Here is a 21,458-nt window from a genome sequence, read left to right as displayed (position 1 = left end):
AAAACCCAGGGCACCTGGGTGGCTCAGTTGGTTAAGCTGAGGAATCTTGATCTCAGCTCAGGCTTTGATCTCTGGGTCATGAGTTCAAGCCCCGCCTTGGGCATTAAGCCTACTTTAAAAAAAAAAATGAAAAACCAAAACCGCAAAACCTTGTGACAGCCTCAAGGGCATCCTGTCTTTTAAATGCAAGTACTACCTGTGGTGGTAATACTACATTTAATATTGGAGCCTAAAATTGTGAGGCAGGGAAGGTCCAGAGTAAAGATCCCTTTGGGTTCACAGCATTTCATAGGTCAGGTAGGCATCCCACTTGGAGTCTATTTTCCGGGCATAGAAAATTTGTTGCTGGTGCATCGCGGTGCTTTGTCAAGGTCACAGTGAAAGGAGGAGCAGGCCTGCAGGACTGGGCTCAGGAGGGCCATGCTCTTGGGGTGCCTGGATGGCTCCGTAGTTTAAGCTTCCCACTTAGGCTCAGGTCATGATCTCGGGGTCGGTGAGTGCAGAGCCCCTCATCCGGCTCTGTGCTGACAGCTCAGAGGCTGGAGCCTGCTTCAGATCCTCCCCCCTCCCCCCCCAAAAAAAAAATAGGGGCGCCCGGGTGGCTCAGTCTGTTAAGTGTGAGACTTCAGCTCAGGTCACGATCTCATCGTTCAGGGGTTCGAGCCCCGCATCAGGCTCAGAGCCTGGCGCTTGCTTCAGATTCTGTGTCTCCCTCTCTCTCTGCCCCTCCCCTGCTCATGCTCTGTCTCTGTCTCAAAAATAACTAAACATTGAAGAAAAATTAAAAAAAATAAAAAGATAAAAATAAACATTAAAAAAATTTTAAAGGGAAGGCCATGCTCTTGGCAACTGGGACAAGGAGTACAAAATTGAGTTATTTATTTACCTATATCAGAATCAGAAGCGTTTTAAATAAGCATCTTCTCATCTCAATTCTGAGTGACAAGTACCTCTGTATTTAGCTTGAAATTGAATATTTACCTCCAGCCAGCGCTTTGAAAGAGTTTTTGCTCTGCTTGAAAAGTTTCAAATTATTTTGAGGGAAAAAAACCGGACTCCTAATGTCCGTCAGGCTGGAGGGATGGCAACAAGATCCTAAAATTGACGAATCCGCCCTCCTCAGGGCGCTGCCCGGGGGAGGCGGCAGGGGGCGCCCTGCCAGCTCCTGCCCCGCCGCTCTTCCCAGAACTACCCCCCTCACCCCCCGCCCTCCGCTCGTCCTGACGTCCCAGGCCCCCGCCTCCCTCTCCCCAGCCTTCAAAGGGCGCTTGGGGGCTGCGGGGCTGGAGCTTCCGTCTGCAGCCCGGGGGCCTTGCCTTCACCTGCGGGCCGCGAGGCCACGGGTGCGCGCGGGCTCTTCCGGGTCCCGCCCCGCGCCCCCGGGAACAGGTGCCGGGACTGCTTGCGGCCCTTAGCCGCACGCGCGGAGGTGGGATCAAGGCGCGCAGGGCGGCCACATGGAGAGCGGCGGCGGGACTCTCCCCGCTGGAGCGCTTGGGGTGGCGACCGAGTCGCCACGGTGCCCGCTGCCGCCGGGAGCCGAGGCCACGGCGGAGCCCGACGGGGCGGCCGAGGTTGTTGGGAGCGGCAGCGGGGGCGAGGACGGGGACGCGCCGCGGCGGGCTCTGCGGGCAGTATACGTGCGCAGCGAGAGCCCCCAGGGCGGCGCGGCTGGCTGCCACGAGGCGGGGGCGCGGCTGTGCTTGCTGCGGGCCTGCGAGGCCGAGGGCGCGCACTTCACCTCCGTACCCTTCGGGGAGCTTGACTTCGGGGAGACAGCTGTGCTCGACGCCTTCTACGACGCCGGTGAGGCAGATGCCCCCTTCGCCCTTACCCCACGCCGCCTGCTTTTCTTACCCTGGCACACGCCATGGCCCTGGCCACCCCCACCAGCCCCGCTTCTCCTAACTTAACCACCAGCCTGCCCTGCCTTTCGGGAGGGGAGAGTAGGTAGCATTGTATCTTTTTACAGATAGGAAAACAGAAGCGACTGGCATTTAGCTTCGTTATTTTACAGTCTCCTTAAACATCCCTTAACCCAACAAACAGCCCATAAACTGGATGATGCGAAGCCCTCCTCCCCACCAGTTATCCAGTTTTTATTTCCTCCCTCTGGCCCTGTCCTTACAGCAGTGAGTGGGCCCCAACCCCACCTACACATTAGAATCACCTGGGTAACTTTTACACCCCACCCCCACCCCGCGCCCAGATTGTATCCCAGACGAATACCAGAATCTGAGGCCTCAGTAGTTGTTAATGCTTTCTCAGATGATTCCACTTTGCAGCCCAGAAGGGGAATCGGTGTGTTACAATTGAGTGTGTGTATATATGTGTAGGGACAGGTGCTCTTAGAAGTGCCCCGGTGTTCTTTTTAGTACTCTAATTCCTGCCCCCCAAACACACTTTGACGGTGGGGCTGTGCTCTCCCACCTGTGTGACAGATCTATTTTATCCCATGGTGCATAAGCATTTGGGGGCTCAGGGTCTCCTCCGTTGCTGGGATGGGGCCCTAGATCTCTGAGCTCACTGTAATAAGCACTGGCGTGACATTAATAAGCCTTGGGTATCCTGCAGTAATTACCTGGGGGTCCTTGTGCCTTGGCTTCTTCACTGATCAAAAGGTGGTAACGGTGCCTACCCTAAACCTAAAAGCATGTCGGAAGGTACAGGGAGAATTTAAGACGCTGGCCACACCACGCTGAAGCAATCAGCCAGATGTAGTGCCATCCATTCTCTGCCAGAGGCAACAGGGATCCGTTTTCTGCAGAGCAAATCCTCCCCGTCTGGAACAGGGGGCGGGGTGTCAGGCTTGTTCAAATAAAGTGGCCCCTGAGCCCGTTGAAGACACTCTCTTGACATTTCTGGCCTCTCAGAGTGTACTCTTCAGCACAGCGTCTTTTTAGAAAAGTGCTCAGGAGCCCACTTCACCCAGAACCACTTGGTTTTCTTGCCTTCTGTTCATTCTCCTCCAAAACTGGAGTTTGAACAGACTCTTCTCTGAAAGGTTAAATGTTCCTTTAGCCACTCAGCACAGCTGTAGCCTCCTGCGTGCTGGTGCCAACTCTGAAGATCGCTGTGCAGCGGCTTTATTCGTGCAGGGGGGGAGGGGGTGTGTCTGTGACAAGCCTTCATCTACCAACAGGACCCCTTCTGGGTGGGTGTGAAAGTTATGTCAGTCAGAAATTCTTTGGCTTTCGGTTCCAGATCTACACAACAGGTACATTGCCTTCTCTTGCTCCCGGTCCTGATTCCCTAGAATTTTCTGCATCATGAGCTTCTTTTGGTTGACCTTGGCTTCATCTTTTTTTAAAAAAATTTTTAGTGTTTATTTTTGAGAGAGAGAAAGTGCATGAGCAGGGGAGGGGCAGAGAGAGAGAGAGAGAGAGGGAGACACAGAATCCAAAGCAGGCTCCAGGCTGTGAGCTGCCAACACAGAGCCTGATGTGGGGCTCGAACTCACGAACCGTGAGATCATGCCCCGAGCCGAAGTCAGATGCTCAACCGACCGAGCCACCCAGGTGCTCCTTGTCTTTTTTTAAAAGTTTATTTATTTTGAGAGAGACAAAGACGGCATGAGTAGGGGAGGGGTGGAGGGGCGGAGGGAGGAAGGGAGAGGGAGAGAAACCCAAGCATGCTCCAAGATGTCAGTACAGACTCTGATGCGGGGCTCGATCCTACAAACTGAGATCATGACCTGAGCTGAAAACAAGAGCCGGACGGACACTCAACTGGCTGAGCCGCCTGGATGCCCCAACCTTGGCTTGGTCTTGACTAAGTCGTTTCTCAGCACATCATTACAACTTGTAAATATAACTTACGTATTTGTGTATAAATATAAATATATATGAATATAACATATATTAATATATAACAAATATATGTGAATATAACATATTTCTATAAGTTATATAAATATATGTAAATATAACATTTATGTAAGATATATAAATATAACTTACATGTAAATATAACATATATATAAATATAGCAATAAATTCTTTTTACAGGTTTGACAAAGGATGTATGCCACTACACTAAGTGGGTTTATGGATTAAACAGACAGCCCCCTCACTCACCTCTCTTGGCTTCCTCATCTCTACCACTCAGACTTTTGATATCTCCACCAAAAATCATACAAATCTTTCACTTTGGTTTCTTTGTAGAAGTTCTGTAAGCACGCTGTCCAACAGGTAGCCTCTAGCCACAGGTGGCAGTTTACATTTAAATGAGTTTAAACGCAGTAAAAGTCAGTTCCTTGTGGATACCAGGTGTATTTCAAGTGCTCAACAGGCACTGTGAAGAGAGCATTTTCTTCATTGCAGGAGGTCCCATATGGACAGTGCTGTTCTAGAAAAGTGTTTGTGGGGAGGGGACCAGTGGAGCTGTCCCAGATGTTTTTTAGGGAGGCTGGTAGGTGTGACGTGTGAACACTTCCGGCCTCTTGCTCCCATAGCAAGGCGAAACTGGGTTGGGTTGGGTTTTCCTACTCCTGGTGCAGTTTTATGTGGTCCTTTGTGGGTCTGGATCAGAGGTTCCAGATCACCAGTGCCTGGGTGATTTGGTGGGATATGAGAGAGCCCCAGGCAGGCCTTCATCCCAGGCAAGGACAGGTGATGCTGTGGGGAAAAATATCGCCATGGCCATGAGTACTGTAAAAAACAAATCATAAGATCTACGTAACATAAAATTTGCCATTTAATCATTTTTAAGTGTGCATTTCATTGGCATTAAGTACGTTCACGCTCTTGTGCAGCCATCTCCAGAGAACTTTTTTACCAGCTCAGACAGTTACTCTGCTCCCCTTAAATAGTAACTTGTTCTCCCCCGTGCCCCCTAGCTCCTGGTAAGCACTGTTCTACTTTCTGTCTCTGTGAATTGGCCTGTTCTAGAGATTTCATAGAACTGGAATCATACAGTATTTGTCTTTTTGTGTCTGGCTTATTTCACTTAGCATAACATCTTCAAGGTTCCTCCGTGCTGTAGCACATACCAGCGCGTCTTTTAAGTCTACCGAATACTCCAGTGATTGCACACACCACGTTATGCGAATCCCTCATGTGCAGATGGGCCTTGGGTTGTTTCCACCTTTAGGGTATTCTAGATATTTCTGTGATGACCGTGGGTGTCTGAATACTTGTTCAAGTTTCTTCTTTCACTTTCTGTGGTATATGGTAATTTCATGGTTAAATTTTTGTTTTTTTGAAAAACATCCTGTTCACTTTGAGCGGAGGTGGTGGTCATCCCTATGTGCCTTTGGTCCATAGAAGGACTAATTTGTTTTATTTTTTTGAGCATCTGTCATCCATCTTCAAAGTTGGGAGTCTTGAATTTAGTAGAACTTTTGAATTCTTTGAGGGTCGATCACTCAGTTACTTCTAGTATTTGGAGAACAAAACAGGTGTTCTCTTTTTTCTCCAAAAGAAACCCCTTCTGGATATGCCTTGACTCCTTTTGTCTAAGTGCCCATTTATCTACTTGAACAGAATTCATAGTTATGGCTTGAGGTCCTTCTCTTGTGTGTGGAGTGTAGTTACACGCAGCAGCCTTTTCTCCTTCTCAGGCTCATGCTGTGTCTCCCTCTTGGAGGTTCTCCGTGCTTGTGAACATATTAGAAACCAAGAGTTCCTTCAAGAAGGAAATCTGTGTAACTCTGTCTCCTGCTTTCCCGCACATTTTGACCTGGAAATTCTATTCTCCTGGACTCTCTAGTTGAATCTGCTTACTGTGGTATCTGATCTTAACCTGAGATCTGGTTCAGTAGAATACATCGATCTCCTAGGAGTGCACCGTATTTTTGATGGAGGTTCACTCTCCAGGTAAACCAGGTGGTTAATGACCAATCTAAGTTAGAGCCTCCATGGTGAGTTAGCTAGTAACTGCTCTAATGACAGCAGCCCCTTTGATAGAGCCTGCCCCGGGGCACAAGTTCTCTTCCCACTGCTGTTGGGTTTGGCTCTGCCTAACTTGGCTCCTCTCTGAACCTCATTTAGTTGGTACTTTTCTGCCCCACAGGCCCAGCTTCTGAGGATTTTGTCTTCAGTTACTTTCACGGTGATTTTACACGTTGTGAGCTATTGCCACCTACGGCAAGAAGTCTTTGCACTTCCTGGACATCGATTCAGAAGACCAAGGCCAGGACAGATGAGCTGTTTGACTTTGCTCTACCCGGATGACACCCCTTTTCTGGCTGGCTCATACAGAGTCATTTGGAGGATACCAAGTGTGGCAGAGATTGTTGGGTGACCAGGGATTCACGCTCCTAGTTGTTGCTGGGAAGTGGGGGCTACATTTTCCAGCCCTTTGAGTCTTGGGATGTGTAACTAGTTCTGGCCGGTGAAATGGAATTACAAGTGGCATCGGTCACTTCTGGGCCCAGGTGTTAGCATAGCGAGTAGTCCTTCCCATACCTTGTGTCCCCTTCCTGTGGTCCCCACGGGAACCTTAGAGGCTCAGGGTAGACGATGGCAGCGGTGCACAATGGAAGGCCCCCAGATCCCTGAACCACTCTTGGAAGGATCACTGTTGGAGCTGGAATGTTTACTTAGGAGTTCGCATAAGCAAGAGAGAAGCTTTTATTTGGTCAGGCTACTAAGATTTGGTGTGGGGGGTGTTTGTTACCGTGGTAAGAGTGCAACTTGGGTTATGAAAACCTAGCCCAGCTGCTAGGAGGTTGTCTCCAAGGTATGCCTTTCCAAGAGGAAGTCCGGCTGTGTATCACCTCAAGTAATGGATCGTCCCTGTTCGTGACCGTGGGGCCCCACGCTGTGCTGCCGTGAGTGAAGAAAATAGAATTGAGATGCTTGGACCATCAGGTTAATACCAGTGATGGGAGGACACATTCTGGCTTTTTTCCTTGGTTTCACTGGTTTTGGAGGCCAGGTTATTTTTGCCTTTTGTATTAACTGATAATGCAGTGATTCTGTGATTTTCGAAGCTGAGAGTAATATTGTGCTTCTGCCGAGATAGGATATGTAATGGTTTAACGTAAAGCCAGCTGTAGTCCCTTTTGCTGCCCTTTGTGTGGGTTGTGTCTAGCCTCTCCATCTGTGATGTTACTTGTGGATTCTTTATCAGCTTGGTGATAAAGACCAGGCCCTGCCAGCTTCTGTATACTCTTCCACAGTTCCGGACCTCCCTTGCGGTCAGCTGGGCCCTTGTGGTTAGTACTGGCCTGTGAAATGTGAACAACGCCAACACGTATCACTTCGAAAGAGAAGTTAGTGTGCCTCCTCCGTCTGTCTCTGCCTCTGTTATGGCAAACTCAAAGGTCATGTGTCCAAGATGGCTGTTAAGCCACTGAACTGGGGACTTGTCTCGTGGCACCCTAGCCTAGGTTACCCCGACTAATCCAGTTTGCCACGCATTGTGCTAGAAACGCCTGAATGCGTCTCTCGGCTTTCGTGGACTTAGTCCACAGGTGTATTGGCTTCTACTCAAGAGAGAGCCTTGAGGATGCCTTAGGCCTTCTTGTAATCAGGTGCATACTCTCCTCATCACTGTGGAAAATGCAAAAGGTTCTAAGGAAGACAGGCGTGGGTCTAATGGTTGTAGAATGTGTACTTTGCGTGGCATCTCTACCTGGTCAGACGACTGGCCAAATTGATTTCCAGCAGAATATAAGGGCAGTAGTTCCTTAAACTATTGCCTTCTCTTAAGTAAACACTGATGAGTGAAATCATCAACTGGGAGTCAGTCTTGGCCCCACCTTCTCGGTCATGGTCGAATCTGGCCTATTGCTTCCAAAATAGTTCTCGGATCTGCTGGATGTCACTCTCTGTGCCTCTGCTACCTTGGTACAGGCATTGTCTTCTCTCGGCCAGGGTGCTGTTAACACCTTTGTCCCTGGTCTCTTAAGGTTGGGCCGGTCTTGGTGCGTTCCACCCCATGTCATCTGCTTGGACACCACTGTCCCCTGGCACCCTCCACCACCCTGCAGTCTTGCTTTGTCTATTACGTCCTCAGCCTTCACATCTCCTTTCTTCAAGGAAGCCTTGACAGATTCCTCACCCTTACCCTCTCTCTGTCAGCTTTGAGCACACCGAGGTCTTCATTCCTAGTGAGTAACACAGTTGTGATTAAACGATTACTGATTTAATGATTGATCTTCTGTGAGACCTTGAACTCGTCACCCATAGGCAGCCAGATGCGGTTTTCTTTGCTACTCTTGGAGTGCTTCCTAGGAATATCTCTCTAGTTCTTTTTTAGAATAACTCTCAGTGGACACAGATGACACTTGGTTTCTCCTGTTGAGATGAAGCACAACTTATTTGGTACCCTCAAAAAGAAATCAGAATGTGGTTTCCTGTAAAAGCCACGTTGAATATGGTGGCCAGGCATAGATACAGTGCAGTTGTCACTTTTATTAGGAAACAAGATCCATCCTAATGACACACCTCTGGATCTGAACCTTTCTCCTGAGTGGTATGTATCAAATAGAAGAGACCAGAACCACTCACTCTGGAGACGCCGGAATGGAAAGAGTGGTTTGAATTGTGTTCTGGGGGTACTCGTTCTTTTTATTTGTCCACATTTTCTACAGTGTATATTTTTTGTAATATAAATAATTTTATATTAAACAAGTGCAGTGGGAGATTCACGATGGGGTTATCAGAAGCCTCTTTTCTCCCTGCTGGAGACAGTGACGTGGCTTGCCCAGACCACAGTGGCTTTACTCCCAAGGACAAGGCTGCGTGAGTGCCTGGCCGTACCTCGGCTGTCTTCGGCTGGACCTGGCTGCTGGCTTGCCCTCGAGGGCCATTCGCGGAGCATCTTTCCTTTCTAGCTGCTCTTACTGCTACTGACTCGGCATTGAACCTGGAACTTTCCTCCATGCTTAGTCACGTGGGCCGAGTGAAAGAAGGTTGCACCTGCAGCATTTCCTTGCAGCTGTGCTGATTGAGCCTTGAGTGTGTTTGGGGTAGATAAATACTCGTGGGCTGGCCTGCTACACTGCTGGCTCTCTGTTACTGGGGCAGAAGGTGTTTGGGGTTCCCAGCAGCCAGCTTACAAATAGATTTTTGGAATGCAAGCCATAAACTATTGTTCCAAGACTCTGTGTATCAGGCTTTGAGATAGGAGCTGTTTAAATCCTGTTCAAGTAACCTCTGTGGAGGAGGGGTGAACTCCTGTAGAGCCTGTTAGAAAACATCTGGTTTCCACCACCCCCCCCAAACACCGCCCCCCACCATACCTTCCCAGCTTTCGGGCTGTTGGGTGTGACAGGGCTTGGCCAAAATGCCTGGTGGTCTTTGGGGCTTGATTGGTGGTAGGAGGTGCAGCGCAGGAAGGAGTTGAGCTGTGGACCTCAGCAGGAAGCAGAGTTCACTGGAGAATCTGGGTCTGTGGGAAGCAGCCCGGGCGCCAGGCAGAATTGGACAGGGGTGGCAGTAGGAGAGAGCAGGCGCATTAGATGTAGATGAATTTTTTCTTAAATTTTTATTATGGAAAATTTCAAGCATGTACATTACCAGCTTCAACGATGATGAACTTTCTGCTGTCTTTATTTGTTCTTTATGTACCCCCTGCTCCACACTTGATTATTACACTCAGACTTTTTTTTAAAATGTTTATTTTTGAGAGAGCGAGAGGGAGAGCACACGAGCATGAGCAGGGGAGGGGCAGAGAGAGAGGGGGACAGAGGCAGACCGTGTGCTGACAGCAGAGAGCCTGACTCAGGGCATGAACTCACAAACGGTGACATCATGACCTGAGCTGAAGTCAGATGCTTCACCAACTGAGCGACCCAGGTGCCCCCTACTCTTAAACTTTTTTTCTTTTTTAAAGTTTATTTTTGAGAGAGAGAGACAGAATGTGAGTGGGGGAGGGGCAGAGAGAGAGGGAGACACACACAATGTGAAGCAGGCTCCAGGCTCCAAGCCTCCAGCATAGAGCCCACCGTGGGGCTCAAACTCACCAACCGTGAGATCATGACCTGAGCCAAAGTCGGACACTTAACTAACTGAGCCACCCAGGCACCCCCCTCTTGTACATTTTTAACGTGCAATGTATATGCATCAAAGTACACAAATCTCCACTGACTAAATCCCTGTAAATAGATCCTATCACGATAGAATTTCCATCTGTCTAGGAAGTTCCCTCATGTCCCTTCCTGTTCATTCCCCTCTCTCTTCCCGTTCCTGGCACCAAGGAGTGACGGAGGTGCTGTCACTACCAAGTAGATTTGCCTTCTCTGGAGTTTTGTATAAATGGGCTCATGCAGTGTGTACTCCTCATTGTCTGGCTTCCTTGGCTCAGCATGATGGTTTTGAGATTGACGTTTACTGTTGCGTGTACCCATCGTTTGCTCCGTATTCGTGCTGAGTACTGCTGAATTGTGTAGATATACCACAGTTGGTGTAGTTATTCTCCTGTTGAAGGACATGTGGGTTGTTTCCAGTTTGGGGCTATTACAAATAAAACGGCTATGAACATTTGTGTGTAGGTCTTTTTTGTGAGCAAATGTTTTCATTCCTCTTGGGTATATACCCCACAGCAGAATGGCTGTATGCGAACCTGTATAAGGACCTTCCATACCTTTCTCCCAACTGACTGTACTATTTATGTTCCTGGCAACGATGCCCAAAAGTTGTAGTAGCTTAACGTCCTCGCCGACACTTTGTATTATTGAGCTCTTCAACTTTGGCCTTGCTAGTGGGGGTATAGTGGTTTCTCATTATGGTTTTAATTCACCTTTCTTTGATGACTGATGACGTTGAGCACCTTTTTATGTGCTTTTTGACCAGGCAGATAGATAGCTTCCTTTGTGGGGTGTCTGTTGAGACCATTTATCCATTTAATTGGGCTGTCGTCTTACTATTGAATTAGAAGACTTCCTTATATATTCTGGATTCAAGGGCTTTGTCAGAAGTATATTTTGTGAACATTTGCTCCCAGACTATGGTTTGCTTATTCATCTACTTGTGACTTTGGATGAGCAGAGAATTTTAATTCTGATGAAGTCTCATTGAGGCTGTTTTTCTGTTTAGGTTGCCTTCTGTGTCCTCTCTGAGAAATCTTTGTCTCCTTCCGGGTTGCGGTTGTACACATACACTTTGATGTGTTCTTCTGAATGCTTGACAGGTTTAGCTTTTACACTGACGTCTATAACTGATCTCAAATGAAGTGACTTGTGATAGACCACGCCTGACACCTTGTCTCAAGCACCTGAGAGAAGGGTCTTGCCCCAGATGAATTTTCCAGGCGCTTTGAGTCTAGTTGCCAGAACCACGGCTGCCTCCCTTTCACCTTACCATCCAGGAGAGCGTAGGAAGTGCAGGTGATCCTTCAGGTACATTGCCTTTCTGCTTTTTGGAATAAACACCACCAATACAGATCTGTGACGAGACTTTACCAACACGTGTTCCGTCATTGTGTCCCGCTACCCTTGTTAATACAAATGGCAGAGGGGAAAAAACCTTGGCTTTGCAAATCAGGTTTCTATTTTTGCCCTGTCATTTATTGGCTGTGTGACCCTGGATAACCTACTTAATATCTCTGAGCCTCATTAAAAAGAAAATCTCTACTAAGTAGAGATTCAGCCACAGTGCCCTGAACTCAGTCTCGTAAGTGCTCAACAAATGTCAGTCCCCTGTGCCTCCCTTTCCTCCTACCAACAAATAGACCAGAACCTCGCTAGGCAAGGAAATATGCTTTGTGGAATAGTAAAGACTCAGGGATCAAACCCTTTGGACAATCATTATGTAGTAAGGTCACATTATACTCCTGCAGTTGGGTAAAACACATTTTTTCCCAAAGTTTTAACGTTGGAGATTTAATCCTAACTCCATTCCTGGTCCTGTGTTCAAGAATGGAAGTGAGAAAAAGGCACAAAACCCTGCTTTGATGTTTTTTCTTTTTTCTTTTTATTGAGGTAAAGAATATTTATACAGAAAAGGGCACATTCTTAAGTGTACTGCTCTGTGAGCTTTCATAAGCTATACGTGCTGTGTAATTCTGCGCTAGGATCAAAAAAGTGAACGCCAGTAGCACCCCAGAGTGAGCTTGCTTCTGTTTTCCAGCCTGGCCAAGTCTCAGCATACATTAGTTTTCCTGTTTCTGTACTTTCTTTTTTTTTAAAGTTTTAATTTTCATTTCAGTGTAGTTAACATACAGTGCAATATTAGTTTCAGGTGCACGGTATAGTGATTAAACACTTCCGTATAACGCGGTGCTCACGACAGTGCCCTCCTCAGTCCCCGTCACCTATTTACCCCGCCCCCCCCACCCCCCGTAACCACCAGCGTGTTCTCTGTAGCCAAGAGTCTGTTTCTTGCTTTGCTTCTCTCTCTTTTTATAAATGGAATAATACAATTTCCTTTTAGTGTCTGGCTCCTTTCATTCACCATTATGTTTGTGGAATTCCTCTCTCGTTAATACAGCAATAATTTGTTCATTTTCATTTCTACGTACTGTTGCCTTGTAAGAATATACCACAGTTTATGTTTTCTATTGTTGAACATTTGGGTAGTTTCCGGTTTGTTCCAATTGCTGCTAAGAATATTCCACTTTAAAAAAAAAAAAAAACAGCTCTATTGAAAAGTAATTCATCCACTGCAAATGTACAGTTCAGTGGTGGTTGGTGTGTGTATGGAATCATGCAGCCATCGCCGCAGTCTTGATCTCAGGCCACTTTGCCCCCCGAAAAGAACCCTGTACCCCTTAGCAATCATTACCCACTCCAGCCGCCTAGCCACGCCCCCAGGCGGCCATTACTTTCTGCCTCTCTAGATTTGCTTATTCATATAGATGTCATTGTGTAAAATGTGGTCTTCTCCGGCTGGCTTCTTTTCACTTACCATGTGTCCACGATTCATCCTTGTTGTGGCTTGTATCTGGACTTTATTCCTTTGTTGTTGCTGAATGAAATTCTGTATGGATAGACCATGTTGTTTTTATCTACCTGATGGATATTGGGCTTGTTTTCTAATTTTGGCTATTGTGAATAACGCTATAACTTTTTGTGTGGACATTTGTTTGCATTTCTCTTGAGTATGTACCCAGGAGTGGGATTTCTGGGTCATATGGTAACTCTATATTTAACCTTCTTTAAAAAAAATATATATATTGATTGTGAGAGGCCCCTGGGTGACTGAGCATCTAACTTCGGCTCAGGTCATGATTCTCGGTTTGTGGGTTCGAGCCCTGCATCGGGTTCACTGCTGTCAGCGTGGAGCCCGCTTGGGATCCTCTGTCCCCCCCTCTCTCTACCCCTCCCTCGCTTGCATGCGCTCTCTCTCTCAAAAATAAATATTAAAAAAAGGTTTTTTTGTGCTAAAAAGCCACATAATATAAAATTTACCATCTTAGCTATTTCCAAGTGTACAGTTCAGTAGTGTTCAGTACATTCACCTTGTGCAACCAATCTCCAGAAGTTTCCCTCTTGTAAAAAGGAAATTGCACCCATTAAATAACTCTGAGTTTCCCCCTCCCCTCCATTCCTGGCAGCCACCACCCAGCTTTCTGTTTGTATGACTTGACTACCGTGGACACCTCTTGTAAATGGAATCCTGCAGTATTTGTTTTTTGTGATTGACTTATTTCATTGAACATAATGCCTGCAGGGTTCATCCATATCGGAGCATGTGTCAGGATTTCCTTCCTTTTTCAGGTTGAATAATATTCCATTGTAGGGATACGCCTTATTTTGTTGTATCCATTTTATCCGTCAGTGGGCTCTTGGGTTATATCCACCTTATATTTAACCTTTTCAGGAACCGCTTTTCAAAAAACAACTGTTTTCCAAAGCCGCTATACATTTTACATTCCCACCAGCAGTGTGCGAGTGTTCCAGTCACACCGAATCCTCATTAGCACTGGTTATGGTCTGTTTATTACAGCTGTCCTAGTGGGCTTTAAGTGGTAACTCATTGTGGCTTTTTATTTGTATTTCCCTGATCATGAAGGATGTTGACTGTCTTGTCTTGTGTTTGTTGGCCATTTGTATACCTTCTTTGGAGATATGTCTGTTCAAATCCTTTGCCCACTTATTTTTAGTTATTTGTCCTCTTACTATTGAGTTGTAAGAATTCTATACATGTTCTGGAGACAAATCCCTTGTTAAGTATGTGATTTGCAAATTTTTTGTCTGATTCTGTGATTTATCTTTTAACTTTCTCGGTGCTGTTCTCTAATGCATATTTTTTTTTAATTTTGATGAAGTCCAGTTTATTTTTTTCTTTTATCCCATCTGTGCTGTTTCCCCTGTTTTTTTTTTTTTTTTTTTTAGTTTTTTATTTATCCGTATAGTGTTTATATCAGTTGTCAGCATGCTGCCACCTGCAAGCTGGCTGCCTTCATTTTGTAAATAAAGCTTTATTGGAACACATCCATTCATCTATGCAGTGGTGGAGACTGTGAGGCTACAAAGCCAAAAATATTTACTTTCTGGTCCTTTACAGGAAAAAGTTTGACAACTTCTGCTATGTAAATATAAGCACATATGAATGTACATTCTTATTCTCCCTTTCTTAGTCAAAAGGTACCAGACCAAATACACTGTTATGCACCTTGTATTTTTCCATTAACAGTCGAGCCTGAACAACTTTCCAAATCAGAATATGGGAACCTACCTTCTTCTTTTTTATAGCTGGAGAGTACATGATTGGGTAAATTGATCTTGTGTATTTTACCAGTTCCTCTTTAAAGGATACTTGGATATATGTTTGTTTTTTTTTTGTTTTTTTTTTTTTTTGCTACTAAGCTGCAATGGGTAATTTTGTATATGTGCTATATATGTATAAGTATATTTGTGGTTAGGTACCCAAAAGTGGCATTTGTGTATTAAAGAATAAATGCACCTGCAAAAATAGTTCGCTAGTCTTTTGACTCTTGGTAATCTGTTAGTTGAGAGATAGTATCTCAGTTCTAGCTTGTGATTCCCTTATTCTGAGTGTAGTTGAGCACATCGCCCTTGTTTCTGAGAGCTATTTGTTCATGATCCTTCCTGGTGCTTTTTACCTATTGGTTTACGGGCCTTTGGGAGAGTGTCTTAATTTCTAGAACCTTCTATGTTTGGGCACAAACTCTTTGTTTTCTCTCTGTTGTTCATATTGGATCATTTATACTGCACTATTGTTAATTTCACTGACCCCACCCCCCACCCCCTTCCGCCCGTCATGTCCATTCTTCTGGTGGGCCCGTCTGGTAAGTTTTCTATTTTGGTTATTATACTTTTCATCCCTAAGATTTCCATATGGTTCTTCTCTTTATGTGGACACTTTCTACTTTTTCCATTCTTTTCAGAAGTGTCTGCCCTTAACTTCTTGGAGAACTTTTATAATAATTGCTTTAAAGTCATTGTAAGGTAATTCTGATATCTGTCATCTTGTCATTGGAGTGCATTGATTGTCTGTTCCTATGTGAGTTTGAAACTTTTCTGCTTCTTTGAATGCCAAGTGATTTTGGATTGTACCCTGAACCTTTTGAAATCCTATCAGACTCTAGGCCTTGCATATATCTTGTAGAGTCTGTTGGTATTGTTGCTCTAACAGGTGGTCAGCCTGGTGGTTTTAGGCTGTCAAGTTCAGTTTCAGTTGTGGTTCCATTTCTGATTTCAAAGCCTTTTCAGTGCTGCATGGCTTTGCACTTTGTGATTTACTGGAACTCCCCTTTTGGTCTTGTGGCCAGAAGACTGGGGCTTTAGTTAACCCACTCAGCCTCACATTTCCACAACTGCCCATGTTTGAGGCCAGGAGTTCAGAGAGAGAAAAAGGCAGGGATTCACTGCTGCCCCCCCCCCCCCGAGACCACAGCTCCTCCAGTTAGAGCAGAAGATTGCCCCATCTCAGAGGTCCAGGCATCTGTAGACCCCATTGCCACCGGCTGTCTGTGCTGGCATCACTGTGGGCTTGCGAGGGTCTGGGGGATGCAAGGGAACAGAGAAAAAAGTGGAGAACTACCTTCCCTCTCTCTGAGCATTAGAAGTCCCCTTTCCTGCTTTCTGAGCCACAACTACAGGGCTCTCCTGGCGCTCTCTGCATCCACACCCAGCACCCATTTTGGGGTTTCAGGCTGCCTTTAGTCCCAGCTAGGGAAGACTGGGGGAATATGGGCCACTTGCTTTTGGTTTGGTGGTACTTTGGAATTGGGTCTTCTCCAGTTGGCTTGCTTTTCATATTCCTAAATACCTATTCAATCCATTCTGCCTAGTTTTTATAGATGCATTCAGGGAGAGACAAGCTGGAATGTCTACTCCATCTGACTTGGAACCAGAACTTAAACTTGGACCATTACATTTTGAGATGTTTTGTCATGAAGCCTTAGTAAGCAGAATGTAATATCTCTGCATCTTAATGATCAACTTAATAAGCAAAAATGTCCTCAAGGCCAGCTTCGTTGTATCAGACCAGTTTTGTCCGTACGAGAGGCTCTGTATGACTGGTAAGATTGGGAGCAAAAGAAGTGAAACACGAGATGGTGGAAATGGTTGATATCATAGAGGTTCTTGTTGGGTCTCCCCCGTAGCCCTCCAAATATTTTGGTTGTGAGCTGCAAGCAAAGACCATTTTGATGTTGAGAATGACCCTTGGATTGTCCTTGGGTCTCCCAAGGTTGAAGTTTTAAGACTTGTTGGATGGGTTCCCTAAAAAAATGTGTTGTCTTTCCTGAAAATGAAAATCCTGCATTCACAGTACTTGTCCTTGCTAAGTAATTTTTGTAAAGTCTGTGGCTAGTGAGGCATACTTGGTGCAAACCAGGAACTCTGGACATGAATTCTCAAAGAACCTTCTAGGAAAAAGGATATTGGCATGTGGGAAGGGGGGATTAGATGGGATAAGGACAAAGAAAAATGGCCCTATATCCAGCAGTGAGTTCCCATCACCATTGCCAAATGAACTGTGTTCCCCACCGTAGGCTGTGAGGTGGACGCCACTGAGGAAGCTTGGAGCACAGAATGGGTGAAATCTGTGGTCAGGCAGAAGTCCTGGTACCTAGGGTTGATCTTGAAAGAGCAGTTGATTTGGTCAGGAAAAAGGGGGATGTTACCTTGGAAGTGGATGTAAAAGCCACGGGTCCTGCTGTGTTGACTGGCGGTCATTTTAGCGAGACAAGTAGAGAACAAATTAAGGAAGGCAGCGGCCATTTCCTACAGTTTTGTCACTCTGACAGAAAACCTCAGCAGTACCCTCTTCACAGTGTGTGCCATGTGGTACCTGTGCTTCAGGCTCTACTCATCTCTGAAATTGCACACATCTTGAAGGCGACATAATGACCCAGACCTTTTAGAAGGAGAAGTCATTATCTGCTGGTCAGAAAAAGCTTTTAAGAAATGGTCTCAAAAACTGTTTGCCAGAGAGCGTTCTGTTAAAGCAGATCCTTTTATAAAAGGGCTGAAGGAAGCTGCAGAGAACATTCAGGTGATGAAGATGAAAATATTTAGGTGGCATGTTTAAAAGCTGCCAGGGAACCCAGAGGGGGAGCTGTGACGTGTACCATCTCGGGTGTGGACGCTGGCACACCGTTTCAAGCACCAAGCAAATGGTAGGGTGCCGTTGTTGTCCTTGGTAGCTGGAGGAACAACGTCAGTATGTGAACGCTCACTGACTTAAAATCATGCTGCCTTCTCTCTTACGGATAGTTCATTGCAAGTGGCCTAAGATGATGCCCGGTAGGGGCGCCTGGGTGGCTCAGTCGTTTAAGCGTCAGACGTCGGCTCAGGTCATGATCTCATGGTTTGTAGGTTCGAGCCCCGCGTTGGGCTCTGCGCTGGCGGCTCAGAGCCTGGAGCCTGCTTCGGATTCCGTGTCTCCCTCTCTCTCTGCTTGTCTTCTGCTCATGCTCTCTCTGTCTCTCTCTCAAAAATAAACATTAAAAAAAATGTTTTTAAATGAAGCCCGGTGAGTCCATTCACCTCACACCTTGCTTATATTTGACATGTTTCTTTGAAGAAAACTGGTAGTCAGCACATCTCAATCACACTTACAAAGTTACACACATTTATCTTTTGGTCATTCTTTTTTTATTTTTGTTTTATTCTGATAGCACACACAAGCAGGGAAGGAGTAGAAAGAGAGGAAAGAGAGACTCCCAAGCAGGCTCTGCTGACAGCACAGAGCCTAATGCGGGGCTCGAACCATGAACTGTGAGATCATGACCTGAGCCAAAATCATGAGTCAGCCACTTAACTGACTGAGCCACACAGGCACCCCTATTTTTTTTTTTTTTTGGTCATTAAAAAAATAAGATCTTGGAAAGCAAAAGATAGGGGGCCAAATATAGGTTGCTCCTGCACCCTGCCTCGCCCGTTGAAATGGGATACCCATCCCATGCCTCTGTGTTATTTGGTAAGGATTTGTTGACGTCCTGACACTGAATTGGTAGGTTGTGTCCTCCTTATGAGACTGGAAAATTGGGTTTAAAATAGAAGTAGAATGTGCCTCCTGTCCAGTAAACATGAGCGCTATTGTTTTTAGGTAGCTTCAGATAACTAATGTTGCCCTAGGTCCAGTCAGATGTTTTTATTTTTATTTATTTATTTATTTATTTATTTTTTAAAAATTTTTTTTCAACGTTTATTTATTTTTGGGACAGAGAGAGACAGAGCATAAATGGGGGAGGGTCAGAGAGAGAGGGAGACACAGAATTGGAAACAGGCTCCAGGCTCTGAGCCATCAGCCCAGAGCCTGATGCGGGGCTCGAACTCCCGGACCGCGAGATCGTGACCTGGCTGAAGTCGGATGCTTAACCGACTGCGCCACCCAGGCGCCCCAGTCAGATGTTTTTAAATGTCTTTGGCAGTAAAGTTATTCTAAAATCCGGTTCATTTAGATACAACCAATCTTCCTTATCTTCATTATTTCAGATTGCCTGGAATATATGTAAAAACTGGCATGAGCCAGTCCAGTCACAGAATTACCATACGGTAAATCATTTACCATTGTATCATTTTGTTGACAAGTGCTTGGCTTTGGAAGTTGGACACTTTTAAACCACACTAGGAAATTAGAGTTTTACTTATTGCTTATAAAACATTTCACAAAAATAATGTTCAAGACAGTGTTCAAAAGTTTTTAATGAACTAAAATCCTGTGCATCATTCATCTTTTCATATTAGCATGTCGTGAGATCCTTGCACTTGATTCTGAAATTGCATGAAGGGCACTTTGATTTCAAATTCAGACACTCTCCTGGTAAGAGTAGATTTTAAGGAGAGCCCTGGCTGTTTTGCAAGTTCCTGTTATGCTGTCTCTTAAGGTTTATTAAACCAAGATGGGAAGGGGGCGTGTGTGTCCCCATCAAGGAGAATGGTTTATCCTCTGCAGACTTTTCCCCTGAAGCTGACCTTTGTCATTAGAAACTGAAAGGTAATGGTTGCTCGGAGAGCAGGCTGCGTTTGCAAAGGAAAATCTGAATTTTACCTCTTTTTATCTGTGGTCTGTTTGCCTAAGACTTAGCTTGATCAATCAGCTGTTTTACCCCTGGTGGCTGTGTTTCAGAGTCAGGAAAGTCGTAGACCTCACGTGGACACTTGGGAGCCCTGTTTCGGTCGGGCCCTCGCTGTGTGACCTTGGGGCAATCTTGGTGCTTCATTTCCCCATCTGTGAAGTAAAGCCAGTACCTACCCTGCCAGTCTGCCAGGGTGGTTCTGAAATTCAAACCAAGATGTTTGTGGGACTGTTTTGTAAATGTCAAAGCAGGTGACCATTGTGGTGATTGAAGCTTTTAGGTAACTTATGATCTCTTTAGGGGAAGAAAAAAAAAACCTTGATGCCTCATTTATAATAAAAATTCCATTGTGGTGTTTAAATTTACTATTTATAAATCTGCAAAATTAGTATCTTTGGAGTTGTAAAAATAAGCTGGTTGAATATTGTTGTGGTGTAAATCCTGAACCTAAACTCAGTGTAGTGGCCTGAGTGACAAATGTCAGGCAAAAATGTCAGCTTTGGGTGTGAGACAGTTTTTCTGTTGAACATGGATTACGTGGAGTCTGGATAGCGGTATCAATCTGCTCTGTGTTAATTAGGCGCCGGCAAGTCTCTGTCCCAACCCTGGGTGGAGCCGCGGAGGGGCTCTCTAGTGGCGGTGGTAAGGCCAGTGGGGCTAGCGTACGGGACCCAACACAGAATGTTGAGAAGGCGGAGGAAGGAAGGAACTCGGGTCACTGGATTAAAACGTCCTCTCCTCAGTGACAAGCTAGTCCATCAAGTTGCAGGTTTCCCCCGAGAATGGTCGACATAACTGGGGGGCTGCTGTCCATCTGTCTTCCGCCCTTTCCCGTCACTCTGCTTTGTCTTCGGTTGCTTCCTTTCCTCTGTTAGCTAATTACAGCCATCTCCATGGCTTTGGAATTAGCATCTTCGTTGCCACCTCTTAATAGCATAATTAGGCAACACATTCTTTCTCATATGAGCAGGTGATCGAGTCTAAGGAACAATCCTGTACGCAGAATGTCTGATTCATTCAGGTGCAGTGTGATTTTTTGACTCCAAGCAAATGTCTCTGGGAGCAGGTACCCTTCTGAGATAAAATAATCAGGCTGGGTCGTGTGTCTTCAGCGTATATGTTTGTCCTTTCTTGAACAACAACCTCCAAAGGGTGAATTTGGATAGGATAGGCTCCCGTGTAAAACCCCTCGTGATTATTTTTTAAAAACTTTGAGGTGAGGCATTGATGCCACAGTGATTTTTTCCTCTGCATTCTCCTCTTTTAGCAACACATAGTGAAATATTTGGGAATGAAATGCTAGGGTGATGTCTGGAACTTCAGAATAATGTGGAAGGGGGTGGTGTGGGTGGCGGGAGAGATGCGACAGGGCTGGCTGTGAGCTGGTAATTGTTGAGGGAGGTGAAGCGGGTGTGGGGCTTTCATTATACTATTCTGTCTGCTTTTATATATATTTGTAATTTTCCATGATAAAAAGCGTTACGGAACCAGGCTGGAACGCTGGCGGAAAAACCAGGCGGCACTCGAAGATCTTGGTGGATCCGAGATTGGTTTAATGCCGGCGGGCTCAGAGGAGACTGTTTCTCCAAAGATCTGAGCGCCGAGTGCAAGTGGGGAGGGTAATTTATAGGCATCAGCTTCCATTTCTTTGGGGGTTTTCGTGCGCGCCGCAAACAAGGGAAGAAGAGCCCGGAGGAGGGGTCTCGAAGCCAGAGACCAGAGTCTGCTTTAGCCCCGTTGGCCATCTTTGGCGTCCTTCATGCACTTCTCCAACAAGAGTAAAAACCACAACGCCACCCTGCCTTAGGTTTCTCATTGCCCTAAGGTAGAGTGCAGCCCTCCTCACGTGGCCTTCAGCCCCCTTAATCACCTGGCACCTATTAACCCTTCCAGGTTCATCTTCTTAGGAAATTATTTGCAGTAGCCTGAACACTTAATGGCCCATCTTACCTGGCCCTTTGCACTGGTTTTCTTATCTTGCTGCAACACTCTTTCCATCACCTCATCCTCATCCTTCCATCCAATTTGCCTGACCCTTCTGGACCCTTGGATCCCAGACGACCTTGCTTCTTGCA

General features: G+C 45.9%; 1 protein-coding gene across 1 annotated transcript in view; it reads left to right on the top strand.

The window, feature by feature from the left end:
- Window positions 1-1,249: 1,249 nt before the first annotated feature.
- The window catches only part of MAP3K15 (mitogen-activated protein kinase kinase kinase 15), a 124,313-nt gene continuing 104,104 nt past the window's right edge, over window positions 1,250-21,458 (top strand). Inside the window, exon 1 of the mRNA XM_045472971.1 lies at window positions 1,250-1,806. Within this exon, the coding sequence (XP_045328927.1) occupies window positions 1,458-1,806 (349 nt within the window). The 5' untranslated portion in view covers window positions 1,250-1,457. The remainder of the gene's footprint in view (window positions 1,807-21,458) is intronic.

Source organism: Leopardus geoffroyi, chromosome X (assembly GCF_018350155.1).
Source record: "Leopardus geoffroyi isolate Oge1 chromosome X, O.geoffroyi_Oge1_pat1.0, whole genome shotgun sequence".
NCBI lineage: Eukaryota > Metazoa > Chordata > Mammalia > Carnivora > Felidae > Leopardus > Leopardus geoffroyi.
This window is presented reverse-complemented; position numbering and strand designations above follow the sequence as displayed.